The 22,273-nt window shown below is 49.5% G+C and overlaps 2 protein-coding genes across 3 annotated transcripts; both read left to right on the plus strand.

The window, feature by feature from the left end:
* The first annotated feature begins 1,293 nt into the window (after positions 1–1,293).
* Positions 1,294–9,627, plus strand: SYNPO2L (synaptopodin 2 like). Of its 2 annotated transcripts, XM_004383224.1 has the most exons (4): positions 1,294–1,398; positions 2,996–3,147; positions 3,621–4,135; positions 7,457–9,627. In XM_004383224.1, the coding sequence occupies exons 1-4, from the start codon at positions 1,294–1,296 to the stop codon at positions 9,625–9,627; spliced, it is 2,943 nt and encodes a 980-aa protein (XP_004383281.1). The 2 variants fall into 2 exon arrangements, with proteins under 2 accessions (XP_004383281.1, XP_004383282.1); XM_004383225.2 differs by lacking the exons at positions 1,294–1,398; positions 2,996–3,147; positions 3,621–4,135 and adding an exon at positions 5,279–5,453.
* MYOZ1 (myozenin 1) lies at positions 8,921–19,676 on the plus strand. The gene is made up of 7 exons (XM_004383226.3): positions 8,921–8,999; positions 13,133–13,233; positions 14,398–14,487; positions 15,410–15,588; positions 17,435–17,681; positions 18,050–18,215; positions 19,197–19,676. The coding sequence occupies exons 3-7, from the start codon at positions 14,415–14,417 to the stop codon at positions 19,426–19,428; spliced, it is 897 nt and encodes a 298-aa protein (XP_004383283.1). The 5' UTR covers positions 8,921–8,999; positions 13,133–13,233; positions 14,398–14,414; the 3' UTR covers positions 19,429–19,676.
* The last annotated feature ends 2,597 nt before the right edge of the window (positions 19,677–22,273 follow it).

Consider the following 22,273-nt stretch of genomic DNA (forward strand, 5'->3'; position numbering starts at 1 on the left):
GTAGTTTGCAGCCCTAAATGTTTGGATAATGAAAGAATGGATATTTAGATTCTCTTTTTACTGATAAGGTCAAGTGACTGCCTGAGGTCACACAGCTAATAAATGATGGAACAAGAGCTCAAGTCCAGGTCTTCAACTCAAAATCCCAAGTGTTTTCCATGACTGTATCACACACGAATCACACAGGAAGGCAAACAGCATTTAGGGCACTAGGAGAGCAGCTATTCCAAGGAACCTGATAGCTTTTGATAATCACATTTGCAGTATCATAATTTCATGTTTTGTAACAGAAAGAGATCTCTAAATGTAGGGCATATTCATTTAATGGAAACATAACAACAAGTAGAGATATTTAACATGGGTTGGCATGACCTATATGTCCACCTATCCATGACCTCCGATGGATTGTAAAAGTTAATTTAATTCAGCAAACATTTACTGAGCACCCATTACATGAGGCATTGTTCTGTGGGCTCTTGATTAGCTGTTTTACACACTCCTTGCCTTCAACTTTCTCACTGTCTAGGAGGGTAGACAGGCATGTAAACAAATGATAACCTTCACTGATAAATACAACAATAGAAATACGAACAAGATACAGATGTTGCCCAGAGAAAGGAATGATCAGATGGCTAGGGAAGGCTTTGTGGACGAGATAACAGTTCAGCTGGGGCAGGGTTGATCAGAAGAATTCGTCCACACAGCACCAAGCACTGCAGTGGGAAGCTGATCTCCATTTAAGAGATCAATGCCACACAAGGGGGCACTCTTTCCTGAGAAGTTCAGGAACTTGTAGGGCAAACCCAGCCATTCCTTGCTGGCTCTGGAATTGAAGCCCCCACTGTTGCCACTTTGAAATGAGCTTTGGAGGAAAGCTGTTGGTATCAATCCATGATCCTATCAGGGTGAGCGCAAAGTTCCTGAAAGAGTATACATTAGTTATAGAGTCCAGAGAGCTAGTACTCTGAGTCCTGAGTAAAAGGTCCAGGTAGGAGAGTGGGGCACATGGGAGGGCAGAAGTTTTGACTATAATTAGCTCCGGGAGTAACACAGGTGGGGGAGGGATGGGAGTACAGCCGGCAACTATTTTGAGCACAGCTCAGATTGACAGGACACGTGTGCTGGACTATACTGATCCCAGGGCCAAGCTGCCTGTGGTGTGTGGTGTGGGGGGGAGGCCTGGGGCAGCAATAGCAGGACAGCCGGACAGGCAGGCCGGACGGGGTACCAGCACCTCAACTTCTCTCCCTAGGAAACTGTCCAAACTCCAGGGGCCATAGGCCAAGTTAAGCGATGGGTGCTGAGGAAGAGGTGCTGGTCACACTGTCAGGGGGAGCACCCTGGGGCTTCCGACTCCAGGGGGGGGCCGAGCAGAGGAAACCTTTACAGGTGTCCAAGGTAAGGGAGAGCCCCTGAAATGAGGTTTCAAGGGAACCTGGGAAGAGTCATGTGGTGGCCTGTATGGGAGAAGATGGGAGGCTGTGAAGAAGAGGAGTGGGGGTGTGGGGGTGGTCAGGGAAGCATGCTCGTGTTTGGTGGGGGGAAGTAGTGTCTGACCACGGGCTTCTTGTGGGGGGCCACTGAAAAAGGGAATCCCTGGTTTTCAGGGAGCAGAGAAAAAGTAAAGCTCTGCTTCAGTTCCCTGAGTCACCGTGGTGGCAGAGGCCGAGGTCTGACCATGCTCTTTGCTCTGCTGGGTCTGTGCCTCTACTTCAAACTCTAGGAATGTAGGGAAGGTTCTAATTTCTCTCTGACAAACTGATATGTGATGAGCAGAGGCTGTCTCACCCAGCCCAGCCCAGCCCTGCCCTGCCCGTGCCTTCCATGCTCCTCTCTCCTTAAGCTGGATCCTTTTTCTCACTACCAGTTGCCATCGAGTCTATTCCGACTCATGGTGACTCATGTGTGTCAGAGTAGAACCATGTTCCATAGGGTTTTCAATGGCCGATTTTTCCGAAGTAGATTTCCAAGCTTTTCTTCTAAGGTTCTTCTGGGTGGACTCAAACCTCCAACCTTACGGTTAGCAGCCTAGTGCTTTAACCATTTGCACCATCCAAAGACTCCTTTCTCCCACTAGGCAAGACTTTTTAGGTGCAGGGGCAGGTGGGGAGATATGGTGAGATCTGGCCTTTGAGATGAAGTCATTACTGTTTTGGTTTCACCCCATAGGCACTGCCACTGACCTCTTGTGTCTATTTTCTCAACTGTAAAATATGGGTAATAATACTACCTACTTCATAGAAACATGCTACGGATTAAAAGCAATAATACATATCGATTGCTTAGCACAGTGCCTGACATTTAGTAAGCATTCAATAAATAGTAGCCACGATTACTATTATGGAGCCCTGATGGTGCAGTGGTTAATAGCTTGGCTGCTAACCAAAAGGTTGGCAGTTCGAATCCACCAGCCACTCCTGGGAAACCCTATGGGGCAGCGTCCTATAGGGTCGCTGTGAGTCGGAATTGACTTAATGACAATGGGTTTGTTTTTTTTTTAATTACTATTATTATTCCTTTAACATATGTACATGCGTGTACACAAGGCACACAAATATACATACAATCACAATCTCCAGGAATTTGGCTAGACTCCCTCTGATCTGGAATACTGTTCTGACATCTTAACTATATAGATAATGGCACCTGGGATTCCAAGGCCTAGAAGATAACTATTGCCAGTGTAGATATTGCCCTTGGAAGAAACACCTGGGATATAAGCACCATATCTAGTACCTCCCCCCATGTAGTTTTCCCCAAGCCTCTTTCAGTCAGTGGTTACCCTACCTCCCCCTATATAATGTGTTACTCCCTCCAGTTTGTACCTTCCTCCCTCTAGACAGGCCCTCTCAACTGCAGCCCTATGCCCCCTCCAAACTCTTTCTTACACTGCAAAGTAAAATTCCCTCCATCCACACAGAGTCCTTCCTGTCCTAATTCCTTTCCTTCTACTCCCCTCGCAGCCCTCCCTCATCTACGATCTCTTCCTTCTCAGATCCGGAGACGGAGCCAGGCTGGCAGAGCAGGACTCCGAGAGAGAGACCAGCTCTTGGCCATCAATGGGGTCTCCTGCACCAGCCTTTCTCATGCCAGTGCCATGAGCCTCGTTGATGACTCAGGAAACCAGCTTGTCCTCACTGTGCGGCGGTATGGAGCCCCCACCCTCCTGTCCTCCTAATCTAGGCCTCCCCTTCAGGGCTCCCATTGCCTGTTTCAGCTCTCCATCTCACTGGCCTGGCTTTAGCAGCTGGCAAGTGCCAATTTCCACTTGTGCGTTTGTGCTAGAGTGTAGATGTTGTGTATGCCTCCCAAGGGACTTGAATGTATGTGCAATTAAGGGATAGGTATGTCAAATGGATGTATGAGTTAGCCGGCATACTTCAACACTTGGGCCTTTTTCCTCCTCATCTCATCTCACTCTAAGCCCATTTCTACTCACAGCCCTCCATGCACACTTGCCTCCCAGTTTGTCTTTAGATCTTTGCTATTCCCAGACCATCCATTCCACCAGTACTCCAGTCCCCTCTCCTCCTTCTCTCTCCTTCCCCCATCTCCTCCAGATCTCTCTACCTGTCAGTCACCTGGCCCATCTCTCAAATTCTGACATCTTTCCCATCCAGGGTAGGGGACGAAAGGCCTGTGCGATCTCCATCCCCTGGTGAGCTTCAGGTGCTGTCACCCTTGTCTCCGCTGAGTCCCGAGCCCCCCGGTGCTCCAGTTCCCCAGTCTCTGCAGCCTGGGAGCCTTCGCTCACCTCCTGACAGTGAGGCTTACTATGGAGAGACAGACAGTGATGCTGATGGCCCTGCTACCCAGGAGAAGACCCGCCGACCCCGCCGCCGAGGCCCCACGAGGCCCACCCCTCCAGGAGCTCCACCTGATGAAGTGTACCTATCTGACAGTCCTGCAGAGCCAGCCCCTGCCATCCCTGGTCTTCCTAGCCAGGGTGACAGCCGTGTGAGCTCCCCATCTTGGGAGGACGGGGCAGCCCTTCACCCACCCCCAGCCGAGGCCCTGCTGTTGCCCCATGGACCCCTCCGGCCTGGTCCTAACCTCATTCCTATGGTGGGGCCTGTTCCCCACCCAGTGGCAGAAGATCTTACTACCACCTACGCCCAGAAGGCCAAGCAAGCAAGTGAGTGCCTGAACCCCTTCTTCCCAACCAGGATCCTTCAACCTGGGCCCTAAATCTACCCCTCCATAACTCTACACCCTGCCTTACCCTTCTCCTGGAGATGGTTTTGGGACAAGTAGAGAAGAGTGATGACTGGGAGAGGAAAATGACTATTCTCATGGTCCCCATTATTTTTGCTGTTTGAACCAGTGTGGCAAAAAGGCACAGGTAGTTCAACCTAACCTAGGAACAGGGTAGGTAGAGAAGTTGGAAAGGGACATGAATAGATGTAGGGTTTGATTTTTGTTGTTGTTATTATTATCATTTTGCTATGTGTCAGGATAGGGGTGAAGGTAGAGTGTGAACATGGGGCTGGGGAGTATTTGGAAGTAGGACAGGGCTACAGGAGCAGGGCAGAGCTACAGGGGCCCTTCAGTGTTATTTTCAGGCATAGCATCAGAACTACTTTTGACCTTTGTAAGTTCAGTTAGGATTCCTGGGGACTGTGAGGCTAGGGGATGGTCATGAGATCCCTAGAAAGTGGTAGAGGAGAGGACTCTTCAGCTCCTTATCTCAGGCGGGAATGTGGACCTGGGCAGAAAAAGCCAGTTCCACTTATCTCAGGCTCTTTGCTATTTTTGATGTGAGCTACAGAACAAGGTCTAAGAGTGAACTTTCTCCCTGCCCCACGCCCCTCATATCCCTCCCACAGAGACCTTTCTCTCACTTCAGAAATCTTAGGATCTCCTCTCTTCTTCTTATCTCTCTTCCCTCCTTGCCACCATTCTGATTCCTAAGCCGTAGAATTTTATGTCTCTAAGTCTGGAATAAAGGCTAACAACACCACAGTTTAGAGTCTGACATCTCTGAGAGTATCCAAGACTCTACAAAGAAATTCCAGATGTATGTCCAGGATCCCATGCTTATCCACAATTCTCATTTTAGCACAACCCCCCTTCCCATCATGCTGGGTGAGACTGTAGTTAGTGGCTCAGGGATATTTTTAGCTAAGCAGACCTCATTGTCAAATGGGGTGGGGTGGGGGGAAGGGTAGGCAGGTGCCAACGTCCATCACACTGGGGCTTGTGGGGCAGCCGAGAGAAGGGAAGGGGCCAAGCTCCAAAAATAGCACAGTGAACTCATTCAGCTGCCAGCTCTGGGGACCAGACAAAGGGGCTTTAAAAGGCGTGGGGGGTGGCTCAAGCTGGTCCTGCTCCAGCCAACACTGCCTTTCCCGGCATGGAGACCTTTGAGACCATCAACCAAGAACCCCTCAGCCAAGCCAGCTGTGACAAAGCCCCAGGCCCAGATCCTGAGCTCCAGGACCCATTCTATGCAGGTACTACCCTCCCATATCCAAGAGAGTTCTGGGATCCAGAGTGGGGGAAATATATCGGCAGTTTAGGAAGGGACATCTTTGGGAAGGGTCTTATTCCCTTGACCCTCCTCCTTTTTGCCTTCCTCTTCCTCCTCTTTTCAGGAGTTTCACTGCTCCTTTCTCAGAATGGGCTGATGATATGGCCACTTGTTAAAGTGGCTTGTGACCACATGGGTGATAGAAAACTCATGGGGAGAGTGTGTCTATGAGAGAGAGAGGTGTGAGCACACTATGAGCACATGAAGGCATGTGTATATGAGTGCATGGGAGTAGAGAAGATGTGTGTAAACAAGAAATTGTCCATATACTTGTGTAGCTAGTGTCAAGAAGATAGTAATGGCTGCTCATAGTGGGCCTTAGCACTGTGCTGAACGCTAAATTTACCTACATTATCTCACTTACTCCTCATAGCAACTCTATGAGGTAGCCATTATCAGCCTCATTTACAGATGAGGAAACTGATCTTCAGCGAGGTGAAGTAACGCTCCCAACATTTCAGAACCAAAAACCTTGCAGAGCAGGGATTTGAACTGAACCCTGATTTCAGAGCCTGTTTTTCCATTCACAGCACTATTGTGTTTTAAACATTGGGATGAGAGGTGTGAGAGCCCTAATTAGAAAGAAGCTTGATTGGTATCTTGAGTGGGAAGTAGATGGAATTTCAAGAATTTTTCAGGAACTGGGGCTATGGACCAGAGAGTATTGGTGTCCAAGGTGGGGTTCCAGCAGCAGGGCAGCCTCTCCCATTTCCTGGCCCCACTTTCCCAGGCCCCACATGGTACGGGAAGCCCAGCCCTGGCTCCCTTTAGTGTACAGTCCCTGGATGCCTGCCTGGGAGTCGCTGCCCACACTCACTACCTAGAAGGCCTGAAAAAGAGGGGGTAGCTCTGACTTCCAAAGAAACCCACTTACTCCAGCTTGGGAAAAAGGAGAATATATTTAGCTGGTGATCTTGAGGTATCCTAAGATTTGGAGGATTAGTTTGGAGAGCAGCACTCTGGCTTTTCCTGCATGTTGGATCTGAGACTACCCCTGGCTGTGAGTAGGTGTGAGGGGTATGAGGCACAGAGTGATGTTCCAGCGGTTGGAAAGCAAAGATCAGCTTCAAGCTTTTGTCCTAACGATTAGGAACAGAGTCTCTTCAGAGGGAACTCTGGGAAGAAGGGCCACCTGGAATGTGTCTGGAGTGTTTGAGTAACTCTGTCTTTTTGTGGGCACCTGTGTATTTACATATCTGTATGTGAACATGAACTTGTGAGCTAGGGTAAACGTGAATAAGTACACACGAGGAAATATACCCATCCTGGCTTTTAACTGATCAATATCCTTGTTAAAATGATGTGTGATGGTAGTCATTTCTATGGATGTTTGTATCTAATGTGTGCTGCATGATGGAGGTGGCAATGTGAATAAAGAGCCTCATTGCTAAGGATCCTTTGTGTCTTTATCATAGAGGCAGGGGGTAGGAAGAGGGGCTATTTCCCAGGGGTTCAAACTTTGTGAGAAGCCTCCCAACGTAGCCTCTGCCTCTATAGTGGGAGAAATATGTCCCTTCTCATCTCTTTCTCCCTAAGGCCTGTCCCATCTCCCTTCCTACTATGGGGAGTGACATCTCCCCTCCATTGCCAGCTAGGAATGGAGGGCAGCATGGGAGGAATGTGTGTGGCCTGGGTAAGAGCACATCTCTGGGAAGACGGGAGCAGAGGAGAGGGGACAGAGGATAGGAGGAGGGCTGTGGTCAGTGCAGTGTCAGGAGAGTCAGCTGGACTCTGCCTTCTCTTCAGCTGTCCTTGGTTTCACCTTTCACCCCCCACTCTGCCCCCAAGTCAGATAACTTTGCCACAGGCAGGAGACATCTCCTAGGTTTGATCAGTGAAACGATGGGAAGCCTGAGGGAGCTGGGAAACAGGACTAGAAGAGGCTGGGGAAGCCCCGCTGACCATTTTCTCTCCTGGCCTCCTCAGAACTGCAACGCGCAGAGAGCCTCCAAGAAAAGAGTGTGAAGGAAGCCAAGACCAAATGCCGGACGATTGCATCCCTGCTAACCGCTGCTCCGAACCCCCATTCCAAGGGAGTACTTATGTTTAAGAAACGGCGGCAGAGAGCCAAGAAGTACACGCTAGTGAGTTTCGGGGCTGCAGCTGGGACAGGCGCCGAGGAGGAGGACGGTGTCCCCCCCACAAGTGAGTCAGAGCTGGACGAAGAGGCCTTCTCCGACGCCCGTAGCCTCACCAATCAGACTGACTGGGACAGCCCCTATCTGGACATGGAGCTGGCCAAGCCAGGCTCAGGCACAGCTGAGGGCCAGGGCCCGGGGCTTGGAGGGCAGCTGACTGAGGCCTCCGGGAGAGGGGTCCAGCTCTTTGAACAGCAGCGCCAGCGCGCAGCCTCCAGCACCCAGGAGCTGGCCCAGGACGGCCCACCAGCCACGCTCAATGGGAAGGGCCTGCAGTCACCCCCTCGGGCCCAGAATGCACCCCCGGAGGCAGCTGTGCCCCCACCTAGCCCTTTGCCGGCCGTTGCGGCCAGCCCCAGACCCTTTCTTCCTGGTGGTGGAGCCCCTTCCCCATCTCCTGGTATCTTTAACCGGTCAGCCAGGCCATTTACCCCAGGCTTACAAGGGCAGCGGCCAGGTACCACCTCGGTTATTTTCCGGCCCCTAGCCCCCAAGAGGGGGAATGAAAACCTCGGAGGCCTCAGCGCTCCCCCACCCCCCTTCTTGCCCACTCCGCAGGGGCCCACTCCTTTGCCTAGTTTCACCCCAGGGGTTCCCAGTCACGTGCCAGCCTCCAGTTCCCCCAGCACTCCGCGCTCCTCGGGCCCTGTGACGGCCACCAGCTCCCTGTACATCCCAGCCCCTAGTCGGCCTGTGACTCCAGGCGGTGCCCCAGAGCCCCCCACTTCCCCTAGCGCAGCTGCCATGACCTCCACCGCTTCTATCTTCCTGTCGGCGCCTCAGCTATCAGCTGCACGCCCAGAGGCGCTCGTCCCGGGCCGAGCTGCACCTGAGCCCCCCAGCGCACGGGAGCAGCGCATCTCGGTGCCAGCTGCCCGCACGGGCATCCTGCAGGAGGCCCGGCGCCGGGGGACTCGGAAGCAGATGTTCCGACCAGGAAAGGAGGAGACGAAGAACTCGCCCAACCCCGAGTTACTATCGCTGGTGCAGAACTTGGATGAAAAACCCCGGGCCGGGGGTGCTGAATCTGGTCCTGAGGAGGACGTTCTGAGCCTCGGGGCAGAAGCCTGCAACTTCATGCAGCCACCAGGGGGCAGGAGTTACAAGACCCCGCCTCCTATGACACCTAAAACCCCGCCTCCAATGGCTCCCAAGAGTCCACCCCCTAAGACTCCTAAGACTCCGCCCCCGGTAGCTCCTAAGCCGCTATCTCGGGAGTCCCTTGATGGGCTGATGAATGGGGGAGTCCCTTCGTCTGGAACCCCTGAGCCACCAAGGCTGCAGGGCAGGGGTGGGGAGCTGTTTGCCAAGCGGCAGAGCCGCGCAGACAGGTATGTGGTGGAAGCTACACCTGGTCCTGGCCTTGGCCTTGGCCCACGGCCCAGAAGCCCTTCTCCTACTCCTTCACTGCCCTCATCCTGGAAATATTCCCCCAATATCCGTGCTCCACCTCCTATTGCTTACAACCCACTGCTCTCACCCTTTTTCCCTCAGGCTGCCCGAACTCTCCCGAGTAAGGCTCAGTCCCAGGGGCCTCGGGCAGCCAAGCAGGGCATCAAGGTTATTGATTTCATGAGGCACCAGCCCTACCAACTTAAAACTGCCATGTTCTGTTTTGATGAGGTTCCCCCAACTCCAGGCCCCACTACTTCGGGGCCCCCCAAAACTGCCCGAGTCCAGGAGATCCGCAGATTTTCCACTCCAGCGCCCCAGCCCACTGCAGAGCCCCTGGCCCCCACAGTGCTTGCCCCACGAGCAGCCACTACACTAGATGAGCCTATCTGGAGGACAGAGTTGGCCTCAGCCCCTGTCCCTAGCCCAGCTCCTACTCCAGAGTCTCCCAGGGGCCTTGGAGCCTCCCCCAGCTCCTGTGGCTTCCAGGTAGCCAGGCCCAGGTTCTCAGCCACCAGAACGGGATTGCAGGCTCATGTGTGGAGGCCTGGGGCAGGGCACCAGTAAGCAGAGCACAGCTCCCAGGACCAAGGAGAGGTGGAACATCCTGTTCCTAAAGTTGATACTCCTACCGCATCACACACCCTCTCTCAGGCATCTGGAGGCTAAAGCTCCCTCCTGCCAGAGATTCAGAGTTGGCGTCCCATCCCTTAGCTTCCTATTCACTCTCTGTCTCTGTATTTCCTTGCCTCGATTTCTTTGTCTTTATCTCCAGGCCTCTCCTCCCACACTCTTCCACTGCGTCTATGTTTTTCTATCTTTGTGCTTTTCTCTCTGGGCCTCGTTTTAACGTTCAGTGAGAAGTACACAGAGAAGTTACCACTGGGACCTCAGGCAAGATGCTCACCACCAGACAGACAGCAAAGGGACTGAACCGACACCTGTTTGCAATCAGCCCCTCCCTATTCCTCACTCTTCTTTCCCAAGCTTGGCTGGCATACACCTAGACATGTATGTGTGTATGTGCAAATGTGCATGTGCACAGATGTGCTCTTCTAAGGCAAGAGTTAGAGGCAAGGTTTAAATAAAAGCCCCATCTGGGCCTTACCCTTGCACTGATGAGAGAAGGGTCAGATAGTATTCCCATATGGATTGTCTAGTCGGGAGAAAGAGACTCACTAGAGAATAACTCCTTAGAGACCAGCATCTGTAGGAGGTGCAACAGCATCTTGTGACACTTATTGGGTATGAGGATATCGAAGGGCCAGGACATCTTGCATGGGTTATAGCAGCTAGACCAAGAATAGAATTAAGAATTCTATTCCTCAGATTTCAGAAAATTAGCAACTTGAGAAGCCCACACTGAGCAACCTAGCATCCAGGAAGTGATAAAATATAAAATTTCCTCTGAGAATGAGCAAATCATTGGCTTCATTGCCTCATGAGCCTAAGACAGAAAGGAGGGAGAAAGGAGCCAGGATGTGGAAAGTGAGGCAGAAACCAGGAGCAGAACAGAAATGAATGAAGTGGATTGAGCCACGAAGAGGAGCACGGTGAGGGAGAGTGCAGTGTGGGCAGAGAATGCAGTTGAGTAACAAGAAACCAACAGCATGCAGTCAGTGGATTGGGGAAAATTTGAGGGAGAAGAATGTATCTGTTAGCATAGTGAAGGGGGATGATGGTGTGGGGCTGTGAGGTTGTGTGCAGAGAGGTTGTGTGCAGAGTGTTGAAAGAACAGTTGGAGTCTGTGCTACCTTTGAGTCTATCCCTTAGTCTGTCTTCTGCAGCTTGTCATGATGACCTGGGAAAGGACAGAGAAACACCCAGAGTCAAACCCTCCTTTTATTCCTACCCCATCCCTCAAAGCCCCAGCTCTTGTTCCCTTCCAGCTTCAGGCCCTGATCTCTGATCCTGGAGGGGTATGGACTCCCCTTCTCACCTTGACCGCCACCAGCCACATTTGCTGCTTCATCTGGAAATTAATAATTTCCTTTGCATATTAGGTGTGAGTCACGGTACTTTGTTTTGTGCACAAGAATAAACTCATGTCCCAGACCTTCTGTTGCTGTCATCTCTTCTAGTTTTATACCCAAATCCTGATCTTGATATTCTCTAACCCATTCCCTTAATCTCCTGACTCCTGAGCTCCCTCTCCCATTCCTGCCATTCCATTTTTCACCCTTTTGCCCTTCATCCACCTCCACCACTCCCCTTGGTTTCCTCTCCCCACATTTTCCATCCAGGTTCCCCCCGTTTCTAGCCCCTACTCCATACTTCCCAGGCATGACCTTGGCTTACAGAACTAACAGAAGCTGGAAAGGCCCTCTGAGCCTTTTGCCGTTAACGTTTCCTAGCTCCCTAGAGGAAGCAACCATGTTAAACAGTCTCTGGGAATTAAATGGCTAGGGGTGAAAATGGGTTGGGAGAGGGAAGAAGGAGAGAAAGGTGGATCAGTGTGGACTTAGACTAGTTAAGAGAAGTCACCAGAGACAAGCTGAAATAAAAGGCTTCTGAGACGGAAAGTGCCATTGCTCTTTCCAGCAGGGGGCATGTTTATGCTAATAACCAGGCCCAAGACACTGATACTCTCGAGTACATAAAAACCAAAAACCAAACCTGTTGCCATCGAGTGGATTCTGACTCACAGCGACCCTAGAGGACCGAGTACTCAAGTACATAGCCTCTGAGAATTCCAAGGGAAGAGCCGAGGGAGAGCATTAGGCGAAATCTTCTGTCTTCACCCACCTCAGTAGTTTTAGGTACTCAGTCATAGATAGACAGTCGAAATTTCAGTTTTTGTTTTTGAGAGGAGGGTGGTGGTGATGATGAAATCACCTTTTACTATTATGTTTTTTTCTTCTGATAGCTTCCTTGGGTTGGGATGAAATGGAGGACAGAAGGTGAAGGATCTAGAGGCACAGCTGGTCTGGAAAGGGACCAACTAGAAGGGGAGGAGGACTTTCCAGCCCCTAGCCTGAACCTGAAGAGTAGACGATGGGAGAAGCGTATAGACGGGAAGAGTGGAGAGCTCATAGAGGGACAGAGGGGTCTGGGAGTTTCGAAAGCCACTTCCTTAGGCAGCTGCAACAGGCAGTGTGGCTACAGCGGCAGCTGGTTCCAGAACCTGAGGAGTAGGTGGGAAGATCCAGGATGTTCACGCAGCTTCTGAGGAAGGGAATGGGTAAATGACAGCCTTCCCCCAAGGGGCTCTCAAGCTTATGCCCCTGCCCAGAGTCTCTTTTTGAACAGTGTAATGGGATAACCCAGAACCTATGGAGTGTGTGCACCCTTTGAAGGAAGTCCCAAGTAGGAACCTCAGAGAGCAAGGGCCCTGGCAGATCAGAAGCCTACATGTGCTTCTCAGGGGTACATCAACATCTGTCCTGCAGAGTAGGCTGAACTGAGCTCCCCCAAATGTGCAGATCCAGGTGTTCATCTGTTCTTAGAACTGCCAGAGTTTAAGGGGAAAGAAAAGGGAGTGAGGTGGACAGAAGAACTGGTCAAGTCTTCCCCACATCATCCCTGACTGCCTAGAAGCATTGGGTTTGGTTAAATCAATCCCTTATCCTGACAAGATCTGGCCCTCAGCAGAGGAAGACCAACCCATCCAGGAACTTTAAAAGAGCAGTTCTATTGTGAACAGATGTTCATTCCCTTCCCAAACAGCGCCTCAAGTCCTCCTACCCCCAAATACACCCACTGGTCCCTCCAGCTCCGGCCTAAATTGGCTCTGGGTGGCCCTCAGGGCACGTTCTCCAGGTTCTCTCTCTCTCACTCTGAATTCCTATCCACCACTTGCTGCCTGCTTCCTCTCCTTTGGTCTTCAATTTCTCCCTGAAGGCTTTTCTGGATCTGTCTCCAACTGCCAAGGGAAGGGGAGCTCTCCCTAGGCAGGCTGATCCCTGGCTCAGACAGCTCAGTGGGAGAATCCCAAAGGCCTTTTCTCCCCTTTAGGAGCCTCTGGGCAAGGAGAGCAGGATCTTGGTTCCAGGGTCTCAGTACCCCCTGTGCCATTTGAGCTGCTTACACTCATCATCTCTATTAATAACTACCCTCCCTCCCCCACTGCCAGTGCTGCCCCCACGCCTGGCCATCTCGGGTTCTCGGTCATAGCAACTCAGTCCTCCAAAGCTGCTGGACCCCAGGGAGAGCTGACCACCGCCGGAGCAACTGGTAAGTCCAGTTCTATGGCCAGAGGGGCTGGAGTCCACTCTGCTTACTTCTGTGTCTGTGTCTACAGTTGTTAGTTTTCATCTTGCGTGAGTGGCCCCCCCCAGTCTATGCTCAGCTCTCGGCTGTCCAATTCAGGGGTGCCACAGAAAGTTGGAAAGAGATGGGTCCAGGAGGTTGGAGGGAACAGAGATATTGGGAGAGGTACTGGAGGAATAGGGGGTCCAAGAGGCTAATGGAAAAAAGAATCTGGGAGGGGCTGAGAGAGGTGCAGGGAGAGTCCATTTAAACGTTCTTGGACTCTGGCCTCAGCAGACCCCACCAAGTTAGTAGAGCTGCAGATGTGTTTGTGAAGCAAGACTCAGCAGAAGAGGGGATTTTGCTAAGGGCAGACTTCTGTTAAGGAAGAGCTGAAGTCCATATCTGTTCCCAGCTTGTTCCCCTCCACTGCCAGATCCTGTTACTGTGTTCCTGTCCTCTGCAATGATATTGCTGAATTGACAGGCTCAGGGTTCAAATGCTCCCTGTCTCCCCACAACTCCAGTTCTGGGATCTGGGGTGTGGGTGACTGAAGGGGAGCACAGCAGTGACCTCCCAGGCCACATTCCAGCTGGCTCAGTGGAGGAGCAACAATCTCTCCTTCCTATGGAGAATGTTTTTGGCTGAATCCCCATAACCCTGGCAGAACATTTCTCTGCCCCCCTGGGGCTTGGGGAAGACTGAGAAGAGGCCAGAGCTGGAATCACAGCCCCAATCTGAGATCCCAACGCAAATAAACATTTCAAACCATGCCAATCCAATGAAACCTGGGTGTACTGTCTTGCCTGGGTTGCCTTTTTTTTTAAACCACCCTTCCCCCAGCTGTGTTCCTAATCCCTGCACCAGCTCTGTATAAAATAGCTCAATAGAAGCTGGTAGAGGGTGGGGGCAGGGGGCACATCTACACCTCCTGCCCTGCCTCCCAGAAGAGAGAAGCCCTAAAGCAGTGGGTTTTCACCTTTTGGGGGAATCCATATTTCTTTGAGAATCTGATGAAATTTTGCCCCCTGAAGCCCTGCACCCCAGGTTAAGAAGTACTGCCCTGGAGTAGAAAAGGGGCTCTTTTGTTCACACTCACCCTTCCCTGTTTCTGTCCACCCTCCAAACTCCTCTTCCCACCCTATCCAGGCTGAACCCCCTCCACAATGCCGCTGTCAGGAACCCCGGCCCCCAACAAGAAGAGGAAATCCAGCAAGCTGGTCATAGAACTCACTGGAGGTAGGGCATGGATGCACCTACCTAGTGTGGGACTTCCTATTAAGAGCATCCCTGGACCAAGAATCCCAAAAATATCGTAATTTTATACATGTCTTAGCATGAAAGGATAAGAGGAATTCCAGTCCAGGGTCGGGGGAGGCAAGGAGAAGGGAGAAAAGACGGGACACTGACTACTCACCCTTCCACCCTTTTCACCTTGTAATCTGAGACAATGCCCTGCCATATTACCTAGCACAGATCCAGGACCACAGGACCATGAGTCAGTGGGGTGTATGTTTGAGGATGAAAACACATATGACAGAGACTGGCACAAAGAAAGATTTCAATAAATAGATGATTTCTCCCTGAGAAATTAATTAATTTCCTTACTTCTCTCCCCAGAGGTAGGGCTGTGGGGAAACCACACAGGCATTTCTCCTAGGGTCAGGCAGGCATGCATGGTGTAAAGAGCTCTCTCAATACCCAGAGGCTGTTGGGAGCCAGAGTTCACTGAGGGGGACAGAAGGGAAAGGAGTTAAGATACGCATCTGTATTTAGAGGTGGCCAATTCCACATAGGATTGGCTTTTGGGCTCTCCCATGCCATAGTTTCCTCAATGCCTCCACCTATGATGTTCCTTTACTCCTTTTGCCCTGTACCCCATGCCCATGCCCCTCTTACTCCATCTACCTCTCTACTCTAGTATTCTTACTATCTCCATTCTGCACCCCAATTCCCATGCTTTCACTCTAACTCCAAATCCAGGAAATCAAAATTTAGACAAACTAGACAGAGTTTGATCAGACATCACAAACAGTACCTGTCCCCCTAAGTGATCTCTGCCAGGACACACAAACTTAGTTGTGGACGGGGCCTACAACCTGAGCCCAGAAAACCCTACTTCCCTCTTTCCCTTTCCTCTTCCTCCTTACCTCCCTGAAAGGTGGGCAGGAGAGCTCAGGCCTGAACCTGGGCAAGAAGATCAGTGTCCCAAGGGATGTGATGTTGGAGGAGCTGTCGCTGCTCACTAACCGGGGCTCCAAGATGTTCAAACTGCGGCAGATGCGAGTGGAGAAATTTATCTATGAGAACCACCCCGATGTCTTCTCTGACAGCTCGATGGTGAGTTCTGAACCTTACCACTCTCTCACAGCCTGGGGCCTTTCCTGGTAGGGCCTGAATCTCCAAAATACCACCAACCTCCCCACTCTGCAAATTCATAACCTCATTAAATCCCCAGATATACTGAATCCCCAACAGCTCCAGGCGAGTTACAGCTCACCTCTGAAACTCAGTCTCTATCTTTGAGCTGGTGGAAGTGGCTGGAGCGGGGAGAGAGGTACCACACCCTCAGGGAGAAAATTCCTTCCCAGTTTGGGTAAGTGGTAGATAGGGTTACCACATAAAATATAGAATGCTTAGTTAATTTTATATTTCAGATATGTAATGGATAACTTTTTTTTAGTGTAAGTATTTTCCAGGCAATATGTGGCACATAAAAATAAAAATATAAGACAGCCAGTTAAACTTGAGTTTATGAGTATATGCACACAAATAATTTTTAGAGTAAATATGTTGTTGTTAGTTGCCACCGGGTCAATTCCGACTCATAGCGAACCTATGTGTGCAGAGTAGAACTGCTCCACAGGGTTTTCAAGGCTGTGACCTTTCAGAAGCAGAACACCAGGCCTGTCTTCTGAAGCACCTCTGGGTGAGTTTGAACTGCCAACCTTTTGGCTAGTAGTTGCGCGTTTAACCATTTGCACTGCCCAGGGACTCCTATTATAAGTACATCTCATGCAACATTTGGGACACATTTATACTAAAAAAAATTCATTGCATATCTCAAATTAAAATTTAACTGGATATCTTGTATTTTTATTTGCTAAATCTGGCAACCCTAGAAAGAGTTAAGTGAGTTTTTATAGCCATCTCCTTCTTGAGCCATTCTTTTGTTTAAAGCGTCAGTCTTTTAATGTGACCCTTTACGTGTCCCTAATATGTGTCCCTCTTCCCTCAGGACCCCAGATGTGGGGTCTGAAACTGTCCTTCGTCCAGATCCTACATCCCCTACTCAGGTTTCTTGACCAAAGGAAGAAAAGTAGGAGTTGGAGAGCGACCAGGCACAAGACGTTAAAACTGAGAGAAGGAAGGGATCTTCTCTATTTCCTTTCTTCCTCTATCACCTTCCTTGGGGGATTGGAGGGGGAGTGGATATAGACACCTACACGGGGCCAGGCACAAGAGTGTTCGTCATTGGCTCTTACGTAGGAACAGGGTGAAAATGCTGAGCCAGTCACATCTAACTTTAGGAGGCCAAAAGCTCTCCTCTATGTCTGGGTCTGGTTACACTGGGTGGAGCGTGGGGGTGTGCCTGGTGGGGTGGCCCGGAGAGCCTCCTGAAGGAGCTGGTGGGGTTATTTTTAGGCTTTGTGGCTGAATCTAGTGTTGCCCTTTTGGGCACCCTTCCCCCTTCCCAGCTATAATTTCATTGTCAGGAAGTCCTGGTTCAACAGGTACCAAGAGAAAGAGAGAGTGAGGGAGAAGAAAGTTCTATGTGTTGGACAAGCTGAAAAGGGGAGGGGGAGAGCTCTCTCTAGTTCCTCAAATTAAGGGTAGGTTCTCCACTGCTAACCCCATCCTCTCAAATTTTAACTGAGCAGGCAGAAGTCTTGGTCCTCTTTACCTTGGTAAGGATGGGAAAGGGGAGTGTGGAGAATGAGTTACTTCTACCCTAAGAAGTAACTGGAGGAACTGAGCCAAGGGGGTCCCACCCCTCAAGGAGAGTTTAGCTCCTCTCAGCCAGGATATTCACCTTCCATGCACTGGAGGGGGGAATCTCAGAGGATTCAGTGTCTTCCAGTTGACCATTGTCTCATCACCTCCTCCCTCTCTGTACAGACCTCTCTCTTTGTATATGCCCAACATTCATCACTATCTTTCCTCTAACTCTGCACTTTCTTTTCAGGATCACTTTCAGAAGTTCCTTCCTACAGTGGGGGGTCAGCTGGGCACAGCTGGTCAGGGATTCTCCTACAGCAAGGGCAGTGATGGAGGCCAGGCAGGGGGCAGTGGCTCTGCCAGACAGTATGGCTCTGACCAGCAGCACCATCAAGGCCCTAGGTCTGGGTCTGGATCTGGGGACACAGGTGGCCCTGGGGGCCAGGTCAGCAGAGGAGGAGGTGGCACAGCGGGAGCTGGTGAGTCAGGAACAGGTAAGTACTCTCACCCAAGAGTAATGTGTCTGGGCCCTAGAGCAGGGATATCCTCAGGAATGAGGCCTAGACTAGGTGGGGGGAGCAGGGGAGGCCAGCGGAGATATCTGGGTGGACTCTCTGGGTCCAGAAGTATACACAGATGTGTCTGTTCCACCCAGAAGCCTAGTCTTTCAGTCACCTATCTGGTTTTTCAGATCCAGTTGCAGATTTGACCCCAAGCTGTCATTATGCCACAAACCTTATACAATTACCTGAATATTATACCTTTGGTTCCTAGCCCCAGCCTAGTGCAGGGGTATAGGATTAACTTCCATTGGCTACTAACTGCTATTATTTGACCTACCTTTCTCTCCCATGGCTTCCAGGAGACCAGGCAGGTGGAGAAGGAAAACATATTACTGTGTTCAAGACCTATATCTCTCCATGGGAGCGAGCCATGGGGGTTGACCCCCAGCAGAAAGTGAAACTTGGTATTGACCTGCTGGCCTATGGGGCCAAAGCTGAACTTCCCAAATATAAGTCCTTCAACAGGTAGGGGTGGTGGGGAAGGAACCAGATGCATTCTAGTGTGTGGGATGGAGACTTTGGTTCAAGTGTTTCAGGAGGATGAAGACAGATGGGAGGAATACAGTGGTCCTAAGTGAAGGCCTTTGCTCTCGCTCTAGCTCAGAAACAGATCAGTATGCAGAAGGAAAACATTACTGGGAGGAATGATCTGCATTCTAGTTCATAAGCCATTTATAAGCTATGTGGTCAAGGGAAAGTCAACCTACTTCTGAGCCTTGGTTGCCTTGACTATAAAATGGGAATAATATATTATCTGTTTGAAAGCCTCTTTTGAGGATCCCTTCCATTCAAGGTCTAGGATTCCATTACTCTCCCATAATATGATTCTGTTTCCTTATACCCTACTTTAGTAAGGGTCTAAGTATCTATTCTCTATCTCCATAGATCATGGAGATCTTTATCAAAGCAGGATAGGGAAGTATTAGAGAAGTGCTTTTGCATTGAGTCCTCTCACCCAGGCCATCCACGACCCACCTGGGGTAGCATGGAGAGTTGGTAGGGTCTCTACATTATAATTTAAGGTGGCCTTAAACCCTTGGGTCTATAGTGTTTGGGGTCACTTTCTCTGAAATGCATGCTGCTGTGGGTAACAACTATTTATAAGACTATCTAGTACCCATGGCGCCTTGGTGGTGCAGTGGTTAAGCGCTCGGCTGCTAACCGAAAGGTCGGTGCTCCACGGGAGAAAAGATGTGGCAGTCTGCTTCCATAAAGACTACAGCCTTGGAAACCTTATGGGTCTTCTGTCCTATAGGTCTGCTATGAGGCAGAATCGACTCGATGGCAGTGGGGAATTTAGTACCCACTAGCCTCCTTCTCTTATTATTAGCTTTGAGGAAACAGGCAAACCAGACTTCTCCACCCTCAGAATGGGTTAACATCTGACTGATAAGGCTCTGTTCTTTTTGTTCTGGTTTTTAATTAAGTAATGTGTTCCCATCTCAGGACGGCAATGCCCTACGGTGGATATGAGAAGGCTTCCAAACGCATGACCTTCCAGATGCCCAAGCTTGACCTGGGGCCCCTGCTAAGTGAACCCTTGGTCCTCTACAACCAGAACCTCTCCAACAGGCCTTCTTTCAATCGAACCCCTATTCCCTGGCTGAGCTCTGGGGAGCCTGTAGACTACAACGTGGATATCAGCATCCCCTTGGATGGAGAAACAGAGGAGCTGTGAGGTGTTTGCCCCTCTACCTTACATCAAGTTTCCCCACTCTGGTTCTGCTTTGGAGAGGGAATGCTGAGCAGGATACCCCCATGTAAAAAAGGAGGGAGAGATCTGCCTTTTCAGCCTTGACTCCAAGTCCCCACTCCAAGTATCCTTCCTTACCAACTCAGAACTCCCCTTCCACTTGCTCCGTATGGAACCTGCTCTTTTATGGAATTTGCCCTGACACCAGTAACAGTCAATAAACTTCAAGGAAATGAACTCATTCTTCCTCTGATATGTGAGGGCAGACGAAAGCTGAGGCTAACAATGCGCAGAGACTAATTAAAGTCAAACAGTAAGCATTCATTACTCAGACTTCAAGACCAGACCTGAACTCTGGTTGCTTACACACCCACATCCACACCTACGAAACCACATTCACAGGTATATATAAAACATACGTATTCAGTAGAGCATGAGACAAATACTCATGCACAAACACACGTGTTAGCCCATATGTGGGCAAAGCTAAGAAACTGTTGTGCACTGTGGTTAGGAAATAGGTGTTGGTGACCTTGATATTAGCTCTCTTTATGTAGCTGATTAGAAGTCAGGGTAATCAGGGTTACACAATTGTCACAGAACTAGAGCATGCCATAAAGTTTCCAGATGACCCCAGAGTGGGCTTAGGAAATGTGTCAAAGGTTATAGATTCTCAAAATGAAGAAACAGAATAGGGAGCCATGTGGAATCTAGAGGGGAATGGGAGAAACCAACTAGTTATAGTATGCCTGCCTCTGTGTGAACACAGCAAGAAAAAATCTAAAGGTCAGAGGGGTACCAGAATGGTGTCCAGAAAGCACTGTGATTGGAAAGAAACCATGAGAGTCCAATAGGAATGAACAATACCACTCTTTTTACTGATTTCAAGCATGGGGTCTCTCTAGAGTCCCAGACTTATTCCTATGTTCCACAAAGTAAGAATGATGTAGACCAGGAAGAATAAAGAGATGACTCAATAGGATCTGGAAAAACAACTTTAGGAGAGCTTGCTGATTTTCATCCAACTCAACTCTATGAGCTGTTAATGATTATATTAAGTTGCTAGGCTCTGCATTAAATTGATCCAATTTTAGTGAACCTTAGGTAACATGACATTTACCCTGGTCACCTTCCTTGATAACCTAAAGAATTAATTTCAGGGGATTTATGCCCCCTCTTAAACTTGTATACAAAATTGTATTTCTGTGTCCATTTTTCTAAGGAAAGAGATGTCATAGTTTGGATTTCCCCTAAACAGATCCTGAAACAAAGATTTGGATGCAAGTAGTTCATTTGGGAGGTGATCCCAGAAAGCCAAGCAGGATAAGGGAGTGGAAGGAAAGTCAATAAAGGGTGCTTTGGGCAACTGGGGCAGAAATCCTCTGGGAACTCTCTGAGAACAATGCTATTTAAATTGTGGTGCATGGACTGGCACCATCAGTACCTTCTGGGAGCTTGGTTAGAAACACAAACTCTTGTCCCAGGAGTCTGTGACTTATTAATCTCTCCATGTGATTCTTATATGCTAGCAAATTTTAAGAAACATTACAGTAAAACATATCTCTGAATTGCCCTGGTGAGGAAATGGAGTATTTATCCACCAAATCCCATGTTTCATTGGTTGTAGATTCCTCCTGGTAATGTTAACTTCATTACCAGGGGAAGTTAACACTGGCACTTCCAGGGAGAGCTAAGCATGCTCCTAGGCAGAGAGATCTCAGGTGTTTGAGGTAGGAAGGTATGGGCCTGTACAGGATCAAAGCTTTAGTGAACTCTGGGGTGGGCTGAGGGAAAATGGGCACAGACAGAATCTGAATAAGGGTTCATAGCTTTCATCAGATTCTCAGGTTTATCAGTTTGTGAGCCTCCCTAAAAAGCTTAAGAACTACATGACTTCAACAATTGTTTATTGAGTATGATCTACTTCTGAAAATCAGCCAGTGAAAATCCTATGGAACACAATGGTCTGATCCACAACGGATCATGGGGATGGTGAAGGACAGATGGCATTTCATTCCACTGTGCCTTGGGTCATCATGAGTTGGGGGCCAACTCAACGGCAGCTAACAACAATAACAACTGTATACCAGGTACCATGTCAGACATCGGAGGTACAAAGATGAATAACAACTTTCATGTGACAAAGAGATTTCACAGTCAACCATAAAATAATTATCAAATGCCTACCCTTAAAGTTGAGGGCAGTGGTGGTTCAGTGGTAGAATTCTTGCCTTCCATGTAGGAGACATGGGTTCAATTCCCGGCCAATGCACCTCAAGAACAGCCACCACTCATCTGTCAGGCTTGTGGGTTGCTATGATGCTGAGCAGGTTTCAGTGGAGCTTCCAGACTAAGACAGACTAGGAAGAAAGGCCTAGCAACCTGCTTCCCAAAAAATCAGCCAATGAAAACCCCATGGATCACAATGGTCTGATCCTGTTATGCGTGGGGCTGCCATTAGTCTGGGGCCAACTCTATGGCATCTACCAACAACTCTTAAAGTTGGGGGAAGAAAGTCCAGTGTCTACCAGTGAACGGCTCTGAAAACCTAAAAACTTACTTTTTTTCCAAGCTTGGAATGTCTGAAATTCTAAATACAACAACAAATCATGATGCAAGTTTATTAAATTACAGGGAGCCCAGGTTGGTTATGAAATTATCTCCTAAGTAGGAAAGTCTACTTAGAAGTCAAATTATTACCAGAAGTTTAATTGGTAAATATGAAACAAAAGAACAGGATAGCCTTTATGGAAAGATCATCAAACAATGGTGGTTTAATGCATTAAAGTACATGCTTGTACAGGATCCAGCCAGAAATTTAGTCAAATCC

The sequence above is a fragment of the Trichechus manatus genome, unplaced genomic scaffold (assembly GCF_000243295.1).
Source record: "Trichechus manatus latirostris isolate Lorelei unplaced genomic scaffold, TriManLat1.0 scaffold00106, whole genome shotgun sequence".
Taxonomy (NCBI): domain Eukaryota; kingdom Metazoa; phylum Chordata; class Mammalia; order Sirenia; family Trichechidae; genus Trichechus; species Trichechus manatus.